The sequence below is a fragment of the Zonotrichia leucophrys genome, chromosome Z (assembly GCF_028769735.1).
Source record: "Zonotrichia leucophrys gambelii isolate GWCS_2022_RI chromosome Z, RI_Zleu_2.0, whole genome shotgun sequence".
Lineage (NCBI taxonomy): Eukaryota > Metazoa > Chordata > Aves > Passeriformes > Passerellidae > Zonotrichia > Zonotrichia leucophrys.
In genome coordinates, this window is record NC_088200.1 from 12,571,553 (window position 1) to 12,593,150 (window position 21,598).

At 38.4% G+C, this 21,598-nt stretch overlaps 1 protein-coding gene across 8 annotated transcripts in view; it reads left to right on the top strand.

Moving 5' to 3' along the window:
• The window catches only part of LOC135459660 (oncostatin-M-specific receptor subunit beta-like), a 116,248-nt gene that overhangs the window by 90,108 nt on the left and 4,542 nt on the right, over positions 1–21,598 (top strand). For all 8 annotated transcript variants that reach the window (XM_064735892.1, XM_064735890.1, XM_064735897.1 and 5 more), the window contains 16 exons: positions 427–527; positions 938–1,034; positions 5,357–5,514; positions 7,016–7,175; positions 8,713–8,985; positions 9,572–9,698; positions 10,961–11,118; positions 13,083–13,219; positions 14,514–14,667; positions 15,196–15,272; positions 15,683–15,905; positions 16,444–16,626; positions 17,762–17,863; positions 18,304–18,483; positions 20,108–20,272; positions 21,463–21,541. In XM_064735892.1, the coding sequence (XP_064591962.1) occupies positions 962–1,034; positions 5,357–5,514; positions 7,016–7,175; positions 8,713–8,985; positions 9,572–9,698; positions 10,961–11,118; positions 13,083–13,219; positions 14,514–14,667; positions 15,196–15,272; positions 15,683–15,905; positions 16,444–16,626; positions 17,762–17,863; positions 18,304–18,483; positions 20,108–20,272; positions 21,463–21,541 (2,249 nt within the window). In that variant the 5' untranslated portion in view covers positions 427–527; positions 938–961. The remainder of the gene's footprint in view (positions 1–426; positions 528–937; positions 1,035–5,356; positions 5,515–7,015; positions 7,176–8,712; positions 8,986–9,571; positions 9,699–10,960; positions 11,119–13,082; positions 13,220–14,513; positions 14,668–15,195; positions 15,273–15,682; positions 15,906–16,443; positions 16,627–17,761; positions 17,864–18,303; positions 18,484–20,107; positions 20,273–21,462; positions 21,542–21,598) is intronic.

Below are 21,598 nucleotides of genomic sequence, written 5' to 3' on the forward strand. Positions count from 1 at the left end.
TCATTTTGGTTATCTCCTGCTAAGCAGTTGCAGTGTGTGTTATGGAAGTAGTGATAGAAGACTATCAGTATTCTGCACAGCTTCAGAAATGTAAAATGTACAAGCTTTACGTTAAAGATAGCTGTATCCATTGTCCTGTTTCTGTTATTTGTACTTCTTGGACACTGTGCCGGAGAGCTTTAACCATTCTGCAGCCTGATGTTTAGCTTTCCCTTCAGCATGGAGGAGTTTGCGAGTGACTCATGTCTTCTGAAATCTAACGTACAATCAGTCCTTCAGAACTGGGCTGTGCAAGTCCAAGAGTTTCATCCTGGCACAGCATGAGTGTCAAAGCTGTAAATGGAATGCAAAATAGATCTGTGTGTTTCATGAGATGACAATCCATCTGGGAATGGAACTTGCTAAGACTTGATATGTGTGTTTCAGCTCCAGCCTAACTAAAGCCCTCCATATATAGTGTCCTGGGTGCTGACAGAGGAGTCTGCTGGATTCATCAGTCAGGCTGTCGGTGGGGCAGAAATCACAAGGTATTTTGCACCTTTAATACTCTTTTCCCCTTGTTAGGATGAATATCTTCTTGTGCAGGAAGAAAGCCAAAATACATCAGGACAAAATTCTACTTCAATATTTATTTGAAACAAGTGGATAAAAAACTTTAAAGATATTGTGTGATTTATTTGTTTAGACTCAATTGAACTTTTTGAGTATAATGCTACTTTTCTGTAACTAGGTCTGAAAAACAAGAGGTTTACTTTTTTCATTCCTTATCTTTCTTTGTGCATTCTTCCTGAATTTCTCTTAAGCTTCCTGGAGTCTGTGTGATTGGGTTTTTATTTATTCATTCTTAAATATAGTAATATTATCTGGACTATTGTTTGGCATGTTGCATTTCTCCTGAAAGAAACAAATTAATAAAAACGTTTTCTTTGCTGTTAAGTCTTATGCAGGAAAAGGTAGACAGATGATGAATCACTTCATGATTCTGGCAGTACTGATCCCCCTGAGGACGTGCCACACTTCATACTCACAGCAAGGTAAATTTCTGAATGTTTGATTTTATTTGAAAGCAATCTGCAGCAACTGAAGCTTTCAACCTGCTGATTTGTAAATCTCTGATCAAGCAACATGTCACACATTTAATCAAATTATTCTCTTTGGTAGGATAATGGAGCAACTTTCATTATTACCTTTTGTAACCCTGTTATACAAAATTACCTGTTGAATCAACAACTTGCAATGATGTGAAGCCAAAGTGTATTTATTTATTTTCTCCTCCTCTTTCTCCTATGATCTGTGATCTTCAAATAATTTATTTCCTCTTTGACAACTCCTATGGTTTTTTTATTTCTTTCCTTTTTTTGTCTCATCTCTGAAAACTTTAGCATTTCTGTTGGCTCTTTTCTGATTGGGCCACAAGATTCCAGGACCAGATTTTTATTTTTTATGCTTTGCATACTTATCCAATACAAATACAAAAAGAAAATATGCATATTTGAAGGGGGAAAACTTGAATATAATGATAACTTTTCAAAAGGCTGTATATTTTAAGGTAAAAAATACTTATTGTGTACTTGCTGCTAGCAATAGCATTTGGGTATGTCTCCATAAGAAAAAGGAAAATTCTTAATTTTCACCTTTTCACCTTTTTGTGACCACTACTAAGAAGGCAGACTTTACCAGGCTCTAGACTGCTTTATGGAAATTTTATTGCCTTTTTTAAAGTTGGTGAAGAAGGAAGAGAGATGTTTGGAGTTTTAAAAATATATGTATCATCATACTGAAGGGGTAATATATCTCTTTCTGACATTTTGTCTCTTCAGCCTTGAAATTCACCACTCACTCAAGTCTCAGTTTTGAGACGTATTACTAGGGCTCCTAGAATGGCAAAACTTTGTAATGCAGGCAAGTTCAAACAGCTCCTTCATTACAGTAACTTGGTCACTTGTTTTCACATGTAATTTTTCAGGAGTAAAATTAGTGTCTGTTGTTAATCATAACTATTCACATAGTCTTGAGTTTGCTTGCAAGTTAAAACAAGTCTTAAGATGCCTTGATCATCTAATTTTGCTAGGAGATAATATTGTAACTGTAAATACTGCAAAATACTTCCACATATTAAAACTACACTACAAAGTTCTTTAATACCTACATTGTAAGTTTGTGATCATCAACATTTTGGATATATCCTTAACTATATTGTTTCTTCTATTTTTTAGTACTGTGTATAAGCTTCAGCTGAAGATTTAGATTGTCTTATGCCAGATTTTGAAGAAAAAAAATAGGGTGGGGTATGAAGTGTTTTGTTGTCCGCCTGAAGAGAGTTAGTGAAGGGATACTTGTACAGATGGAGAAAAACCAGAAACTAATAAGACCTTAGCAGGTCTTTTATAAAGCTCAGCAAGTGTGGCAGGTGGAAGTATTCTTTATGGCAAGAAAAGGGATGATATTTTCATTTGGACAAAAAGAAACAGATGCAGAGAAGAGATGCAGGCTCATCATCAATGCAATAGGCATAATAGTGACGATTGCAGTTAGATTTTGCTAGGGAAAAAAAAGCAGAAAGAGGATAGGGAAATTCAGAAGATATGCAGAATTTTCTTTTCATGGTGTATCCTGAAGAAAAAAGGGGTTTCTGCCAGCTGGCTGGCTTTTCTTTCAAGTATATTTATTTTCTTTCCCTGGGCTCTTACTTTGTGCCATTGAATTTAATTGAGAGACTAGCAGGGTCCTTTCCTTTCCCCAGTTCCTTTCTTTCTCTGTTGCCTGAGCAGTGCAGACAGAAAAAACAATAGACAACAACAAGGCCCAAAGTTCTAGATCAGTATGTGAAGTGAGATCACCCAAGAAGTTTGGTACACGGTGCTTCAGGTCAACAGATGATGAATGTATCAGTAAGGTTGATCAAAATACTGGAGACAGATAACATTGCAGCCAGTTCTTAAGCATAAGTTGGATTTTAACAGTGTTTATCTTGTTTTGAGGATGTAAGTCTGAAAAATGTGGGAAAATGAAGTGTGTTTTGTCCTCTCTTCCCAAAATAAAGTGATACTCCAGTTCCACAGTTAAGTTTATGAATCACTGTGTTGTTTTGGTTGTTCTGGCTCCTTGCCTAGTCACCTGTTGGCAGTGAAGCTAATAAAAATATTTCTTTTTTCTGGTAAAACCTAAAATTCATGCTTTGTCATCATTCAGTGAAATTTACCTCCAAGCTTTCCACCTTGTTTATTCAATTTCAGACAGTAATTGTCATAGGTACTGGGTTTCCTTATGGCTGTATGAAACTGATGCCCATCATTTTTCAAAGGCAGCTGTGAAGCAGCAGATACACATTTTATGGACCATGTCGTTACCATAGCCAAAAAGGAAATTTTGTTTCTGCACTTGAAATATTTTGCACTTACCTTGCAGAGACACTAAGGGTGTCAATTCTGCTTTCACATAAATTTATGTCTTAATCATTTCCTGGTAATTATGTATTAACAGTGAGACTTTACAGAAGGTGTGTTGCATATATTTCTTTTTCCAAAACGCTTGAAGAGACTACTGTTCTAGTTCTACAACCATGTTTTTGAACAGTTAAACTTGATTTCTTCTCCAAACTTATCTGAAGATGCTTTCTCTAGATGGAGAGCATATGGTTTTCATTTTGCTCTGACTTTTAGTCCCCTTGAAAATGGAGCAGGTTAAAAATATCCCAGTAGAGTTTTTGGATGATTTGCTAAAAGAGAATCCTTTCTTCCAGCAGTTTTAATAACTTTATACTTTCTTTCCTCCATTTATTCTTTAAATATATTCTTATTCTTTAAATATGGGCTTATATAAACAACAAAGTTGTGTCAGTGTCTGTCTTCTCATAATAAAGAAGTACACATATAAAGTTTTATTTGCTTCCTTTGATTGACCAGAGATTGTAAAAACTGCTTCTTTTCTTGAGCCTTCCATTCCCTTTTCCTAATGTAAAAATCCCTGTGTCAGAAAACTGCTGCACAGAGGTTAGAGTGATGCAGATACTCGAGGATAAATTGCGGAATGATTTGGATACATGCTGGCTACCAGAAGCATCTGTCAAAATGTAGATTCTCAGTGTAAATCTCCTGAATGCTTGTGTTTCTGCTAGTGATACATGGTGAAAGTTTCAGGTAGTTCCGTGGACGAGTGTCTCTGGGAGACAGGAATGGAGGTGGCGGTTTTGTGAAAGGGGGCTGCTGAGGGCACTCAGTCCTTTATGTCCCTGATGACTCTGGCTGTAGTGTGGCAGGAATAAACAGAATGAATTCTATTTTATTAAAAGGTGTAGCTATTTTTGTGTCTCTTTTCTGTGTCTTGGTTAGGATAAACATTCTGACCTTGTCCTTTTATAACAAGCAGAAGCACCTTGGAAAGCATCTGTGGCAAAAGAAAAAAATTAGTTATTCAGTCGTTTCAGCTCCCTGGCTTCATTAACAGCCAGATCAAATTTAGGGGGTTTATGTTTGTGTAGTTTTCAGGAAGTAGAGAAATGACAAATCGGTGAGTGCTATATTTAAGCTCTTCCAACAGTTAGGGTTTTTAGGGAGGGGTCACAAAGGAATAATCTAAAAAGAGGAACCACTTACAGGGTTATTGGTAGTTTTCCACACAACAATCTTGCGGGGCCTTTTATTTCCCAACACCAAAAGGGACTTCAGTCTGACTTCTAAACTTTGCTTTATCATGTCATGGTCTGGAATTAAATCCAGACCGAGAGAAGTGTGTACAAGTTCCATTAGAACTAAGTGTGTAATTCCAGTAGAAGGATCCACGGCCATAACCTAAGCTCTGTGTAGAGCAATTAGGAATGCACTTAATACTAGGCTATGATCTAAGCTAGCTACCAGAGGGAAACCCTTATCCTATTCTGTTAAAATAACAAGTTTTGCGTGAACTCCTTTAATCTGCATTAAGTCAGAGATCAAAACAGCCCAACATTTCTGCCCTAATGATATGAAGGCTAGCTGAGGTTTGGGATTTTTTGAGATTTAGTCCTTCTTAATACGTTATGTTGTTCCTCTTCCTAAGATTATGAAGGGATGGGTCTGTATTCTCATAAAACAGCTAGTAAATTGACAGAGTAAAGAAATTAAACAGCATACCAAATACCATGGTGAAGAGCTATTGAATAGATTCAGGAAACTCATTTTAGCCTGCTGCATTTTAGCCTTAAGAAGAAGAAATATATTTTCTTTTGTCATCATCAGCATAGGTCCTGATCACTTTCATTTTTTTCTTTCAAAACCATCTGCTGTGGAACGTAACTTGCTCTAACCACTCTTTTTTTCAGATCTGCTTTGTAACTTAGCTAGACAGTAATATTTTTGTGCCCTTTTTCTGCTCCTAGAATCTGATGTGTTTCCAGTAACGTACCTTAATGTTTCCAAGGATTTGGATCTTCAGCGGCTGCTGGTGGAATGGGATGTTGTCAAGTCAGCGCATGATGCTGAGCTGGCAATATCTTTTGAGATACAAGTTCGTCGAACCAATGAAGTTGTGTGGACAGTAAGTGTACTTAGAAAAGGAGTGTATTGTCATTTACAATGATGTAAGATGTAGTCATGTCTCTTTGTAAAGTCCCTCTCCTGATGGTTTTCCTTAGCATCTAAACCAGCAACATTTTGTGAAGAGGAGATCACCCAAATAATAGGCTTAGGCCTGTTCTGGATGTTTTTCTGCTTGTGACTTCTGTATGGGAACAGTCTCCAAAGAAAATTTAGAACTTAGTTAAACTGAAAAACTGCACTAGCCTTTTTAGAGTTGCTATTTGTCAGAAAGTACATAAAATGGACAAAGGCTTATTTTTCTGAAATCAGGGAAAAATAAAATAGGCATTGTTATAAATCACAGTTTACTTCAATCACCCTAGCTGGTGGTGTTTTGTCTCTGAATTTGAAGAACCACATCTCCACTACTAAATGAGCTCTATGCAGTTCTGAAGATTTTTACCACTTTAATATGCTGGATAGGATTTTTAGCCCGATGAGTAGATCTAACCCTGAAGTCAGTAACTGGGGCCATAATAGCTACAAACTTAAGTTTTGGGTTTTTTGAAGTGTCCTTCACCAAATTCTTATTAACTTGTTGGAAGGAAGTAAAAGTGTTTCAAATCCAAGAATGTAGTCTGTTGTGTTATTCATAATAAACATGACAAGTTACTTTGGATGTCACTACCATATAGGAATATATTTGCTTCTGTGTTTTTCTGAAGTATGTGTACCAATAAAGAAGCTCTGTGAGTCTGTTCATACCAAAGTGTGGACAGCCTATATAACTTCTAGAGCAGTGGTGACATTCCTCAGGGCTGTAACTGAGAAATTAAATTTTGAACTGATGGCAGAGTTTCTCAGAGCAGTGGTAATGTGAAAGTGCAGGTGTTGCCAATGGAAAGCAATAATGGAGAGAAGTTCTCTGCTGCTCAGTGTGAGTCAGGGCTTTGGCACAAGTCATACTAGTAGCACAGCTCTATATGCTGAGAATGCTGAGAATCTACCATTCTGCTAAAACATGTAGAATGATAGAATGTCATAGGTTGGAAAAACTCTATGAGGTCATTGAGTCCAGCTGTTAACCCAGCCCTACCAAGTCCACATTAAACCACATCTCTAAATGCTGAATCTGCGCATCTTTTAAATCACTCTAGGGATGGTGATTCCACCAAAGGGATATGTAATCCGGAGCATTAGGATGCATTTGTAGGCAGCATCTTATGTAATAGTGGACACAAATAACCTACAGAGAGTCTCTGAGAGCAAATCCATGTCATGAGATGCAGGGTCTCACTCCCAAATATGTCAGCACATCAGTCACTCCACTATTGCTAGCACAGATCTGTAAGCAGTTGATTAGTTGCCTAGTTACTTAGTGTGAGATCACATGTAGCTAGTAGAGTTTCAGACATTCTTTTTCAATAGCTTTTTTCTCCTTTCCCACTGCTTTTGGTTGTATTTCCAAATCTTCACGTGTTGTGTTTTCAATACTTTCCCTTACTGTTTTTTGTTTGTAGGAGTTTCAGAATGTCACACTCGATAAATTGGGAAAGCCTCTTCATTGGACATGGGATTCAAACATACCTTTGGAGTGTATGTCACATGCTGTGAGGATCAGAAGCAAGGCAGAAACATCAAAAATCTGGAGTCAGTGGAGTTTGTGGGAGACTCTCCCAGGTATGCAAAACAAGACTTTGTAATATTGGGTTTTTTTCAAGTATAAAGCTAGTTTTAATTCACCAGTGAATGTAACCATGGAGGACAGTTCAGGAGAGACGGCATCACATCAAGAATCCATTTTCTCTGACCACTAACCAGTTCCTTATATTTTGCCAGCAATAATAGAAGTGCTTCAGGCATTGCTATAATTTGCAGACTATCTTCCTAAGCTAGAAGACCAAAAGTTTTAGAGCTTTTCTTTTACTCACACATTAAAACAATGTAGTAGATGAAGTGACATGGGGTCTTGGATAGGCACATCCCTGGCCTAGACTCAGGGAAAGGAGGAGTAGCACAGAGCTAGGGGCTGCATGATCTGATGAATGTGTGGCTTTTTTCTGGGCTTCATAGCTTGAACTGGTATTACAGAAGCAGAGAGAAATGAGCAAGTCAGCTCCTTATTTCACTTGGAAGGAATGTCTTGTGAATTATATGAAAATAAACAGGGAGTAAACCAATAATATAATTAATGACATCACAAAATTTATCCTTTTTTTTGGATTACCATGTCTTACTAGAGCAGTTTTGTTTCCAGAGAATCTTCTTTATACAACATATGAAACTACTTTAGAAAACATGAGTGTAGTAATTTTATAATGAAACACTCAGCAGTGTTTAGAGCAGTAAGGGTTTTTAAATATTGGAGACATCATGTCTCCAACAGAAGAGGCATCGCAGGTGTTCATACTTGGATTGTGGCACTTGTTTCCCTGCTGTTATATAATGGGCAGTAAGATGCAAGACTTTTCTGTCCCACAACATCCTCAGTCTTGGAGATTTTATTTTTTTCAGTTGCAAGTGGATGCGGCTCAAAAATACTATTTCCTGGTCACAAACTAATGCCACATTACAGACCTGATTTAGAGCTCTCTGAAAGATAGTAACTCTAGATGTCCTCAGGTTTATGGATCAGATTCTTGAGAGTAGATTTTACTGTGCAATATGTGTAAAAAGCTGTGAGTCACTTAAATTCCATTAACTTTCCCATCCAGCAAGCAGTCCAACATAGAAAGCTATCGGAATCTCATTCCAAGTTGATTATCCCCTTGATGTGATTCAGTCAATGTTGGCTCCTCTTAGCTGTGCTCTGCAGGAGCATCAAACCATCACATGATGTTTTTGTAACCCCCTGTTACAAGTCTTCAAGAGCAGGTGGTTTGAATGTAAGCAACAGCCTGTGCATAGGAGCAGGAGGTGGTGTTCCTTTGTAAAGAGAATTCTTGACAGAACGCTTTTGTTTTTCTCTTAAGTGAAAAGAAGTAAAACAGATTTAGTCTCTTAGGTAATTTGTTGGACTACATTACATGTTTATAAGTTTAAGAGAAAGGTATTATTACATGTGAAATTCATCTCTGTATTCAGAAGAATACTAAATAAAAGTCTGAATGGATAATATAACACTAGCAATTTCTTGTGTAAATGCTTAGTTATGTGCTCTGGCTGAAGGCTGCTGCCTTGAGCAGATTTCAATTTTTTTTTTTTTTTTAATTTGCAGGCCTGGACGCTTCAAACAGAAGTGGGCCACAAATCTTTCCAAAAGAAAAAGTTTTAGCAGAAGGCTCCAATATCACTCTTTGCTGCATTGGAGGGAAAGGTCAAACCATTAAGGAATTCTCTGTATACCCAACTGTTGATGTTGTCAAGCGCACAAAGAGTCAAGTCAGACTTCTCACTGTGGGAAATCTGTCACATGACAAAGGGTCTAACATTCATGTCTACTGCTCTGATGAGGATAAGGGGTCACATGAAGCAGCTTTCTTTGTGGGTAGTAAGTAATTACATTGTTACAGTTTTATTTTCCTTTTGTTATTAACTCAAGAATGGCTGTAGAAAAAATGGATGAGGAAAAAATCTTGCTGCAAGTTGTCATGCTCTTGTCATGTCTGGCTGAACTCCATCTGACTAGCGATCTCTAAGCTTATATAGAGGAGGCAGGAAAGAGTAGCATTAAATTAATTAACCTTATGACAGGTGGTTGATTCATAAATACACCCATCCATTTAGGATTTCAGCTTCATTGTCTGTGTGTGTGTGGTAAAAACAGCACAGCCTCCCTTTTGAAGGCAAATAGCAATTTTTAAAGATAGAAAAGAATACAGATTGAATACATGAATGATTGAGTATTAAAAAAAGATTAGGTAGTGTAAAAGTGTTGATTGCTATTGACTCTTGGTGTTATCCAGACCATCTCTGCAGCAGGCTATTGAATAAGTGTAATTTCAGTAATAACATCTATAGTAAACCAGACTTCGTATTAACCATTATTTCTAGCTTGTTAATGTATTAAAAAGGTTGATGAGTTTTGCCTTGACTGCCATGATGTTGTTGTTTTTTTGATTATTTCATCTGACAAGAACCACCTGATACACCTAAGAATTTTTCCTGCCAAACCCAAGACATGAAAAGAGTAACATGTACTTGGAGAAAAGAAGAGACCTATCTCTATGGAAGGAATTCACCACAATACACCTTGTCTGAAACGTAAGTCTCATTGTTATATTAATTCTGATCTGTGCTGTACCAGTTACCTTTCCTTCTTTCCCTTAGAATCTGTGGATTTGTCCATGTAATTAGCTGCTTGCCTTTTTCCACCTCACTGATCACTTATTTACCAAAGCTTGAGCAGTGCAGAACTGCTCTGATTCACACTAACTGTAACAAAGTTGGCAGTCCTTTAGATCAAGTTCTGCCTGATAAAGCTTATTCTAACCATTCTTTTAGTTAATATGTTTGGATATTGTTCAATAGGTATGAAGACACCCTGAATTCAGGATGTAGATAACTTAAAAGTATAACATAATAATTGGGTGGCACATACAACAATCAGATAACTAGGATCTCATCAGCGGGTAGGCTGAGTGTTAGTGTGCTCATGATCCATTGACACCAATTCTGACGCAAACTTAGCACTCTGCCTGTTTGTTTTCCTTTCTCCCTAGTTGTTTTCCTTTAGGATTTTAGAGCTTTACTTGTTGATGTTATCCTTCTTGAGTCCTTGAGCCACTGACAATCCAATCTCAAATGTCCTTGTGTCTATAATTTCTGTAGTTTCAGCTGGCTTGTTTACTTAAAAAAAAAAATCTGCAGACTTTCTCAAAGCTCTTTCTTAGCAGCCTGAGTCAAGGCTACACAGCTGTGGCATATCAGACACGACCCTTACATGAGGAGAGAGGCTTTACAGCAAGGCCTGCAGAGAAAGAGTAACTCATAAAACAGAACAAGTCATAACCACAACAAACTTTCATCAAAAGATCTCAGCAGAAAACAGGACAGCTTTGCACATACCTTCCTGTTCTCTGCATCACTTACTTCCATTAAGATACTGTGATGCTGTAGGCAGCATTCTGATTTAAAAATGGAAGGTCAGAAGATGCACTTCAAGATGCAGTTGAAATTACAACTTCATTTAAAAGCTTGGTGGTAAACATGTAAATTATTTAAGTCTTCGCAAAGAAGTCTCTGATTTAGACTATCCATAAGGAAATTTCTAAAAGCAATGTTGCTGTATCTTAAAAAGACAAACCTGAATTTCAAAGGAAACTTTCTTTTAAGAGTATTTGTATTCATCATACATCAAGCTAAGATAAAGAAGTGGGTGCCTTCTTATATAAGACCACTCAGCTTTATTTTTTATGATGCTGTATTCTAATTGGATATCAGAAAATTCCAAGATCTGTGTTGATTGTATGTTATGGACAACATCTTTCTTTGCCCTGCCTCCAGCCTCTCACTTTCTTTCATAGGTCATCCCAGAAAATGGCTCTGTGCGAAGCAAGTTGTCCTGAGCAGTGCTCATGCTCTTGGGATATAGGCCAGCAGCAGATCTGGAATGTCACAGTGACTGTGGAAAACCCACTGGGAAAGAAATCTGCCACTGATGTTTTTGATGTAAAACACAGAGGTAAGGGGTTTTTTTCTGTGCCTTTGTTTAGGGCTTTTTGTTGCTCCTTCTGAGCTTGATACTTCTGTGCCTCGGTTTAAAGTCTAGAAGTCCTTGATTTTTGTCTTCACAGTTTAATTACTTGTCTGTCTCTGTGCTAGTTACCTGCTCTCTCTTCAGTTTCATCTTTGGGAAGTTGTGTAGATGGTAGAAAGCAGCTTTACTCCAAAGGTCAGATTTGGTTATTGGAATGACCCCTTAATGTTTTGAAATCTGCTGCTTTTCTGAAGCTGGTTAATGGAAGAGAAAGAAAATGATGCAAGGATATAAAATGGGGAGTTTAAGCAAAATATATGTGTAGTTTACTTGGGAATTGATATGATACAAGATGTGATACATGTGTAAGAGCTATTTCTGGGAAAAAAGTGAGGGTGCTAATCTGCTCTTGGTGCTAATCTGGGACAGTAACCTCCACTGTGCTACTGTAAGGGAGGAAGAGAGGTTCATTGGTGACAAAAACCATGTTATTCTCTGAGAAGTATCTAATGGCCGTGGCTCCTTGTTGTTGTGTCCTTTATCTCAGTGTGCTCTGGGTCCCATAAGTTCCTTCCTACTCTTGCCTCAAAACAACTGGGTGTTTCTTCAGTCTCCAGCAGTATTTCCAGTTCTCCTTGAATCCTCTTTAGTGTTCCCCAGGTCCTGGGGCTGCCTTGCCTGTTTGAAGAAGCAGGAGGCATCATGTGCTTCGTGCAGCTCAGAAGCTGACAGGACAGTGGCCTAGAGGGCTGTTGGTGTAACTGCTGCACCCTGGCACTGCTTCCTTCCTCAGAGGCATTGCTGACAGTTTTGCAAGCCATGCTTTGTTATGTGAAGGAACTTATGTTAAATGTCTGTGTTAGATTTGTCCCAAAGAGGCACGACAATTCTAAAATTTGATTATCTGATTGTTTGGAAGTGGAAGAAACAGGTCAAGAAAGTAGAGGAGTAAACTGACAGATTTTACAGAGACAACACAATGTCATAAACTCAGTTTTCATGGGAAGTCAGGCTAGAATAGTTTACATTCAATGTGCTAAGTACATTAAAATTTATTAAAATATTATTTTTCCAGTCCTAGTGATAGTTACAAGTTAAAGAAATTGTGTATAATGTGTATGATGAGTTTTAAATAGTGATTCCTGTAAAATCCTTCATGTTTTTTCTGATCCTGAAAATATTTACATTAGAATTTTTCTTCCTTAAAGGATGACAGTAAAATGTAAATCCACATAATTTTGCATGTGGTAGTTTGGACCTTCTATATCAAATGCAAACTCTTTTGATTATGAAAGTCCTCAAATTGTATTTCATGGACTAGTGTAATTCAATCATGTAATTTGTGAAGTTTTAGGATAAATGGCCAAGGCTGTAAGCATACCCCTCACCTGCATTGCCATGACTTCACAATGCATTGCTTCCTCACTATTATACTGATAATATGGGAGAGTTTGAGATTTACTTCACTTGCTGAATAATCTTACACAGCAGTAAAGGATCTCAGGAATCTTTTGGAAGAAGTGGCACTGGCACTGTTTACCAGAGTGTAACTACTGACAGGAGTCTGTGTTGGGGTTGTGAATAAAATTTCTGTTGAAGAGGCCCAATTCTGGGGTGTAGGAATGTGTCAAATGTTACCATGTTACATCAGGAGCTTCTGCCAGGCCCTGTGGTAGAGGATTTAAGTGGTTTGCAATAAATGTCTCTCTTCTTGTCCATGATGTTTTAAAACATTTTTAAGTCAGTACAAGGGGATTTTTAAACCTTGTGTAACATTTACTTACATTTACATTCTGAAATGAAGTTTTACAATTTATGTGTGTTTCTTCTAAATTAGAAGAAAAAAAATATGTATTTTTTTTGCTTTTACTACTCAGCTAAAATATCTTAATATACTATTGCATGTATTTTATGTTTTTCAAGAACTAACTCAGATTTTCCATTGGCAGTGTATCCCACTGCACCTTTCCAGGTTTGGGAAGATTGCACAGATACAGAAATGACATTACACTGGAATTACAAAAACACTGAAATTGAACTGTTTTGTCAGACTGAAGTGGTCCAACCTGATGGCAAAGTAGAACTGGTATGAAACCTGAATTTCCTAAACAACAACATAGTCAGAGTCTTTTTAATGTGATTAAAAAATAATTCCCCAGCAATACAAATAGACTGTAAGTCTTGTGAGTGTGTTGATGTGTCTATTTTCTGGATTTGTTTGCTTCCCAAGTTCTACACTGATTATGCAGTCCATGTGGGCAGCCACTGCTGGCTCTGATTCACGCTCCAAGCACTGCCTGTACCCTGTCAGAAGTACGTGTGTGACTGGTCTGACTGTGTGGGTCAGTGCTCTCAATCTCAGAATGGGTTCTGAGATTTCTTGAAGTTAGTGAAAACACTGAAGGGCCTAATAATTGTAAAGTTGTATTATGTAATTATGCACTTTATATATAGATAATGTAATTGATATACATTAGTTACTGGTAGTCTTGATTTGTTTTTGTTGCTCATGTTATTTCACACTCACCAGAGCAGTGTTGAAGGTTTCTATTGTATCAGTCCAAGCTTTTTCTGTGTGCTGTTGACTGTAGTTAATTGTAGAGAATCTGGTTTCTAGTGATGGAATCCCAGAGCAGTTTTTCTTCCCTTCCTCTTCAATCTTCTTGAAGATTATTTGACTAGATTCCTTATCTTTTTCCACAAATGGTGAGTTTGATGGACTCTTTGCCTGTTTACTGTCACCTCTCTGTAGCTGTTTTCTTAGAAGGCAGTTTGCCTCTAGCACATTAGAATGGCACAGTGCAGATCACAGTCAAAAAGCCACAGATCACAGTCAAGCTGTGTTCTCTCCTGATTGTAGCTGTCAGATTAAGTGACTGCTGCAGTTGGCCATTGCAGGAGACAGTTTTGAGGAGAGGCTTAAAAGTATGCTGGCCTTTTTACTCTTACCAGAACTCACTCTGTCTCTTATTGAGAGAGTGAGGTAAAGGCTGGGACAAAGATATGGAAGGAGAGGGTGGCTGCCAATTGCTCTGCATAGATCTGGAACAGCATCCTACTTTTATATGAGGTAGTAGCCCAAGACACTGTGAGGCCACAATTTCAGTAAATTCTTTCCTGGATGTAAAAAGTACTCATGTGGAGGGTTCTGAGTGACTCAGACAGTTATACAGAGGTGGCTTCCAACCCTCTTTTTGAATCTCCCACTGTTTTGATCTTGTGCATTATTTGCCTTTTTTTGATTGTTGTTCCATGATTGTCTTTCCCAAGTGGCCTTTAACTGGCTCTTGCAGGGTCTAGAGGAGGAGCTGTTTTCCCAGAGAAGGGCACCTTGCTGAGGACACTGCTATCTGTGCCTGTTGTGTCTTTGTGTCTTGCAGCACAACAGCTCCGTGGCAGACTCTCGGCGCATCACGGTGCGCGGGCTGCGGCCGCACACGGAGTACACGGCCAGGGTGCGCTGCGGGGCGGCCAGGCACTTCTGGAGGTGGAGTGAGTGGAGCCAACCCCTGACCCCCAGAACAAAGGAAGGAAGTATGTCCAACCTGTTGAGAAACAGAGTTTGAGGGATGTTCCTTGCTTGCACCTCTCTTTGCTGTTTTTTTGTTACTCTTCCGCTGTTAGCTAAAGCAGAGGCCTATCGCATGCATAAAAGAAACACACTAAGCAAACTCCAAGAAGATGACTTCTTAAGTAATTTTCAGCCTACCTGCTAGTCTCAGATATTCCCTGCAGTGCAGGCAGTGGGAAATCCAGTTGAGTGGGAAGATGGACAGACTAAGTTACAGTGCTCTGTGAGGCTTGGAGGAATGGTGCAGAGGTGGGAACAAGAGTCTGGTGACTGCAAACAAAGATTTTCTAGGGAAATCAAGCAGACTTTAATTCAGAAAAAGGAATAAAGGGAAAATGATGTTAAAGGATAGTGTGTGGGAAAGACCCAGGAGTGATGGGAAAAAGAAGGTGTTGTGAGTGGAATTTCTTGAAATGGGAGGAAGCAGTTAAACTACCTATCCTTTCTACAGGACAGTATTCTCATTTTATTGTTTGGTATATTGATTGCAGCTCCATCAGGGAAACTGGACTTATGGAGAGAAATTATACCAGTTTTTGGGGGACGAAATGTGACCTTGTTCTGGAAGGTGAGACATCCCTAGAAAAATAAAAACAAAGCGCTTCATAAAAGGGTTGGAAATTTCTCTCATGATTTGTGTGCAGCTGATAGCAATTCAGTATGAAAATGTCTTTTACAAATCTAAAACAGATTGTATATAAAATATCTCAGAACACATGTAGCTATGATGGTGTGCTGTCCTGGAATTTCAGACACACAATTTTGGTTTTCCAAGTATTAGAACAAGTCAGATCCCATAACCAAGGCTTCTCCATTTCCATTTTGACCAGTATGTATGAATGCATAGAAACAAATGTTTATATTCTTACAGAAATAACACATCCTGTTAGTTACTTAAAATTCTGAATGATCCTCTCATGTTTTTTCAGCAAAACTTACTAAGTTATTGTTCTCTTCCTCCATAACTTTTTTTCTCAGCAAACACCAAGTTTTCAAGCAAATGGAAAAATTATTTCATATGAAGTGACCTGGGAAAAAGTAGAAGATGGCTCCCAGCCTGAAAGCATCTCTTTTTCTTCAGTCTACAATAGCACAAGGATTTTCCTTGATAACCATTCCTACAGAATCAGTGTCATGGCAAAGAACAATGTTAATTTTTCACTTCCTTCAATACTGATCATCTCTAGAGCTACAGATAACAGTAGGAGTATTTTCAGTTATAATTGTATTACTAGAGTTTTGTTTCTACCTGTTTTGAGTGAAGACATAATTTATCATCTTGGGCAACCAATTTACCTTACCTCTTAACTCACACTACTGCGGTCTGAAAATTACAACTGTATGTTTTCCTACAGGGTGGCAGCTTAAATGCAGAGAATGTCTCCACAGAGCAAAATACATTTAGCCTAAAACTAGGGCTCAGACCTGTAGTGGGTGCCTTGATGGTGCTGCCAGTGCCAGTGTGATTTACCTCTTGTGGCTCTCTGACTCTAAGTTTCTGCAGCTCCTGTTTTTTTGTGAATAGGTAGTAACAATTAGCCTAATGGTTAGGCTAATTAGATCGTTTCTGAGCTGTCAGCTTTCAGCATGTGAAGGACCCCTTATGTCATTTAGCAAAGGAATGCAACTGTTTTATTGTTGTTTTCAGCTGTTTAGTGTACGAACTCTATTGATCTTCATTTGTGAGTCTGAAGTGTCATTCAGGACAATAATAAGAGCTTCTGTTTTGTTGTTCATAGGCACTGAAGAGCTTAAGGAAGGACAGGTTAATGGTACAGATGATGGCATTTTTCTGTCCTGGGAGCCCAGAAGTATATATGACAGTTACATTGTTGATTGGTGTAACTTTCCCAGGTTGCAGCCTTGTGATTTGCAGTGGAAGAGGTTTGGACCCAACATTTCCAGTGCTGTGATCAGCTCAGGTAAAAGCCAAATAAAGATTCTTTCTGACTGTGCAGCAGTCCTTCAAGTTGTGGGCAAACAATTTTTTAATATTTTGAATATTGAATTCCATGCTGTGTAAGTATAATTCTTCAAAGGCATGTGACATCATGTTTTTTCTACCAAAATAATTAGACACCACAAATTTACCAGCACCATTAAGCCTTGGAAGGCAGCATACTGTATTAGAAAAGTCAACACGGTTGACAAAACCTCTTCTGATCGCTTCTTGAAAGAGGATGGTGAGGTTAATGAAGCATTGAAAATAATTTAGCAATAGAGATGCAGAAGGGAGCTCTGTCCTAGCTGTGACATGGATCAGGAGTTTAGACTCAGGCAGTTTAAACACACAATGTAGTGAGAGGTTTGGTGCTGTCAGTGTGCCACAAATGATGTGTCTCAGCACGAGTCCTTGATTAGAGGATCAGTTGCATGTTTTTTATCCTGGCTGTGACCAGTAGACCTAAATCCTTTCTGTCTGTGTGAAAGTTTTGCTGATATGCTTCCACAGCTGCAAGAATTTAGCTTTCCTGGTGTCTCTCAAGCTGAGACCTCGCTTTGGAATGAAACCCATTTGAACAAAATTTGATTGAACACACACATAAATTTGCAATAAAGGAACTGCACCTCAGTTCACACAATTGTACAGAAACCTGCACATGATGAAGGGGACTGTGGTAACACAAGGGAAGAGTATTGTCAAATTCTTCAGTGGTTTGTACTTGCTTAATGTGAATGGGAGTGGATGTCAGTGAGGAGAACAAGGAATCCTGATAATGTTCCAAAACACAACCTTTGCCTGTGCCAGAAATGTAAATTAAATTTTCTTTATGGTGCATTTGGAGTTTATTGTTCAGTCACCTTGAATACTGCATAGGAAAAAAAAAATATATATAAACCTCTCTCCCAATTCTCTCTTGCCGACAGAATAAATGTGTTTAATTCATGTGATGCACACCAAGAATTGGTTTGCCCTCTGTCTCCTTCAGTTGCTTTAATAGCACCATAGCACTCAGAGAAGGTGTCTAATAGGTTATTCACCTTGGTAGGAAGCAATTAAAGAAAAGTAACATTGAAAGACAAACCATAGACTATTTTTGTTCAACTGTTTTCTAGCTGCTTTTGTGCCGGGGGTGAGATATAAATTCCACGTCTATGGATCTGTTGCTAATAGAGCCTCCTTACTGGAAAAGAAGATTGGTTATCTTAAGGAGCTGCGTAAGTTGGCAACATATTTAGGGCTTGTGCATTTGCTAAATTGATTTGTCACAAATAGAATAATTGCCTCCACCTACAGCTAGATAAAGTTGGAGGTTTTGTGTTCTTTCTGTATCTTTAGTGAGGCATTTAAAGGCTTTATATCAACATACAGGTCCTACATGGAGGATACTTGGGTAGTGCAGTGACCAGGTAGAGCCCATGTATATTAGGAGAGCTGAACAAAGCTGTGATTATCTGTTATTGCTTCATGTATTACATGGATGCATGAAAGCTCTGTGAAGCTGACATTTTTGCAGAGAACTTTGGCTTTGTTCAGCTTTTAAATACAAGAAAGATGTAAACATAAAAATCACAAGGGAGTGTGGATTTTTCAAATGATAACAGAAAATAGTCTTGAAGAATAATTGCAAGTTTAACTCGAATTTCCTTTCTTCTAGCTCCTCATCTTGACCCTATTGTGAGAAAAGTTGATCTGACTTACAATTCAGTAACACTGTCTTGGGATTCTTATCTCACAAATGAGTCAGAGCCTGGTTTTGTAAGAGGCTACCATGTTTATGTGTCACCGATACAAGGGAACTGCAATTTGAAAGGATCAAAAAAGCACATTCTTTCAGGTAACTGAGCCCTCAGCTACAGAAGGTTCTGCCATTGATGCAGGTGGCAGAACCTTCTGTTGGTATTGCAGCATCTTAGAAAGTTCACATTAGGCAGTCTGGCTGGTGCATTCAGCTGTCTCTAGATTTCAACACTTGTTGCTTTTGGTTCCTCTCTGTGCTTGAGGTGCTGGTAGGCAGAAGTGATTCCTGGCTTTAGAGTGATTTACAACCCACATCCTGTTGTCCATGATTCCTTTTTAGCTCCAGAAAAGACTTTGGTACTATAGGAGGAGATCTGCCTCTTGTGATGGAGTTCTTGATGAATGTTGAAAAACATCTGTTTGTGCTCTAATTGGATAGAAGTCATGGGCATGTTGGTCTTATTAGGATTTGGGGTATTTTAGAAACACAGGGGATACAATTTATTTCCTTCAAAATTGGAGCACTGTATAAATTCCCCATGTAAATTCTTTTTTAGTGGAAGTATTTGTATGTGTACTCTACAGTGGAGTTCCTTCAGCAGAACTGAGCTGTGAAATGGCACAAAGCCACAAATTTGTCTCAGACCTTTCCATTATAATTTTCAGATGCTTCCGACACATTAAAAGAATTTTTAATTTTTTTCTATGCCACTTCTTCTGCTTGGATCATGTCCTGCATTCTGCTGATTAGACTAGTGCCAGGATGAAAAGTAGTTTGAGCTGAGGGAGGCTTATGTAGCAGTTCTTATCAGAACTGAACTAACCATATAAGTACCATAATTCTGTAAGTAATCCCAGTTGCACTTTAAAAAGTTTAAATCAAAGATTTTCTGCTTCACTGGTTCTGCTAGCAGACAAGGGGTGTGACTGAAAACAGCAGAAATAAGCTAACGCTTTTCTCCCTGGGGTTTGGGAGTTGCACAGTAGAGAGGCAAAAGAGCTCTTTTTTCAGGCAGAGGTTTCTTGCTTTTGATTGTCTTCAAAGAAATTGACATAAACTTAAGGGCTAAAGAATTCTGGTAAGAAAAAAAGAAATGGCAAAACTCAAATAATTCTGGTACAATGCTCAAGGAAAAAGAAATTAAAATAAACAAGGTTCAGTCTTTGACAACAAGTTGTTAAGTGTCTGCCACAGGAGGGCAATGCTGTGGCCAGTCCAGTTAGAAGGGATGTGAGTCCAGCCCAGTGGCAGTGAGTCAGGATGCATCATCCTTCCCGGAGGAAAGCCTGCAAATTACAAAGAAGGTGGATTGCAAATGTTTTGTTATTTCAGTTAACTGGTTTTGTAATATTTTGTGGACAACTTATTGCAGCCTTTGAGTACCTAACAGGGGGCTTATAAAAAAGTCAGAGCGACTTCTTACCAGGGCCTGTACTGATGGGACAAGTGGTAATAGTTTTAAACCAAAAGAGTGTAGGTTTAGATTAGCTATTAGGAGAGGATTTACTGTGAGGGTAGTGAGGCTCTGGAACAGGTTGCCCAGAGAAGCTGTGGATGTCTGGAAGTGTTCAAGGCCAGGCAGGATGCGGCTGAGTAACCTGGTCTAGTGGAAGGTGTCCCTGTCCACGGAAGAGGAGATGGAACTAGGTGATCCTTAGAGTCCCTTCTAACCCAGAACATTCTGTGATCCAGTGATTCTGTGTGATCTGTTTTCTTTTAGATGAATCAGAGCTCTGTAAATACACAATTGAAAACCCAGAAGAAAAGAGATACACCGTGAAACACCTGATGCCAAACACAAAATACAAAATAGTGGTTAAAGCATTTACAGGTGGAGGAGAGACTCCCATTGTTAACTTTAGATACATAGATACACCATATAACTGTGAGTACTGGCTGTGAATAATATCCCCTAGCAGAAGGATGGGATGATTTAAAATGTTGTTATAATCTTCCTTCTTAAGGTAAAGCATTTAATTCAATGCAACATTCACTTAAGAAAGAATCCAACTGAGAAATGATACGAGCATATCAACATGGCATTTTGATACTTCTAAGTAGAAAGGATTTTTTCTAAATTTTAAAATGAGCCTAATTTACATCTTTATTTAAGTCTTATATCCTTCTGGGAAATAGCTAAATATATGCACATTTGCATACCTAGTGAGTCCTGTTTGTTAGAACTCATTGAAGAACTGTGTTTAGATTTAACTGTTTTTCTAATATAGGGAAAAACCTATACACTTGTGTGCAAACAGGTAATTCCTGTATGGACTCTTGAACTTCTAATGTTGATTCTTACTCTCATCAGTCTTTAAAACTGTTGCCAAGGTCACTCCTTCATAAGTCAGTACAGAAGGGTTGTTGGCATGGGCACAGTAGTTTGCTAACTGGGCAGATTTGATCACCAAAGCAGAAGAGGAAATCACTTGCCCAAAACTTTTTCCCTTGAAAACACCAGTCAGCATGGTTGTGAAACTTAGCATCCAGACTAGAGATGCCTGGTTTTGAAAAACTTGTTAGGTTTGGAGATGAAGGGGAAGGGCAGCCTCAGCTGTTCGTGAACAGCATAGCCTGAGGCTGTCTTCCAGCTAGGAGGAAATACTGAGATCCCTGTATCAGCATAAATCCTAGGAAACTTGAACCCTTGTGTAGTGCTTTTCTTGCTATAGACAGTCCAAAATGGAAGTAAAGATGTTGTTCATGTCTCACAGTAAAAATCTGTCTTCTTTGCAGGTCTGGGAGAAAACCTGAAACAATACTTTAATGAGGTTATCATTGCCTTGCTTTTGAAAATTAGTTTTACAGCCAAGGTGCCAATATGAGGGCAAATAAAAAGAAATCTAGTTATAATTCCATTCTGGTAAAGGGAGTCAAGGTCTAAAGGCTTACAGAGTTATTCCAGAAACTCCAGCCAAGCTACCTTGAAACCATGGAGCACACAGTTTTACTGCTGAGTTAGTGGTAGGCACCCCATGCAGACTTGATGTTATTTTTGCCCCAGAAACTCAAACTAAATTGAATTTAACATGTGAGAAGTTAGAACCTAAATTTTAAAGTATTTTTCTTCCACAGCAAACATGCTGTACTTTATATTCCTGCTAGTGATAGTTCCAACCCTAGTAGCAGCTATTTGCCACTGGAAGATGAAGTGGTAAGTTGTAATGCATGTTTCTATATAGAATATTACTAATGTAATTTACAAACCACT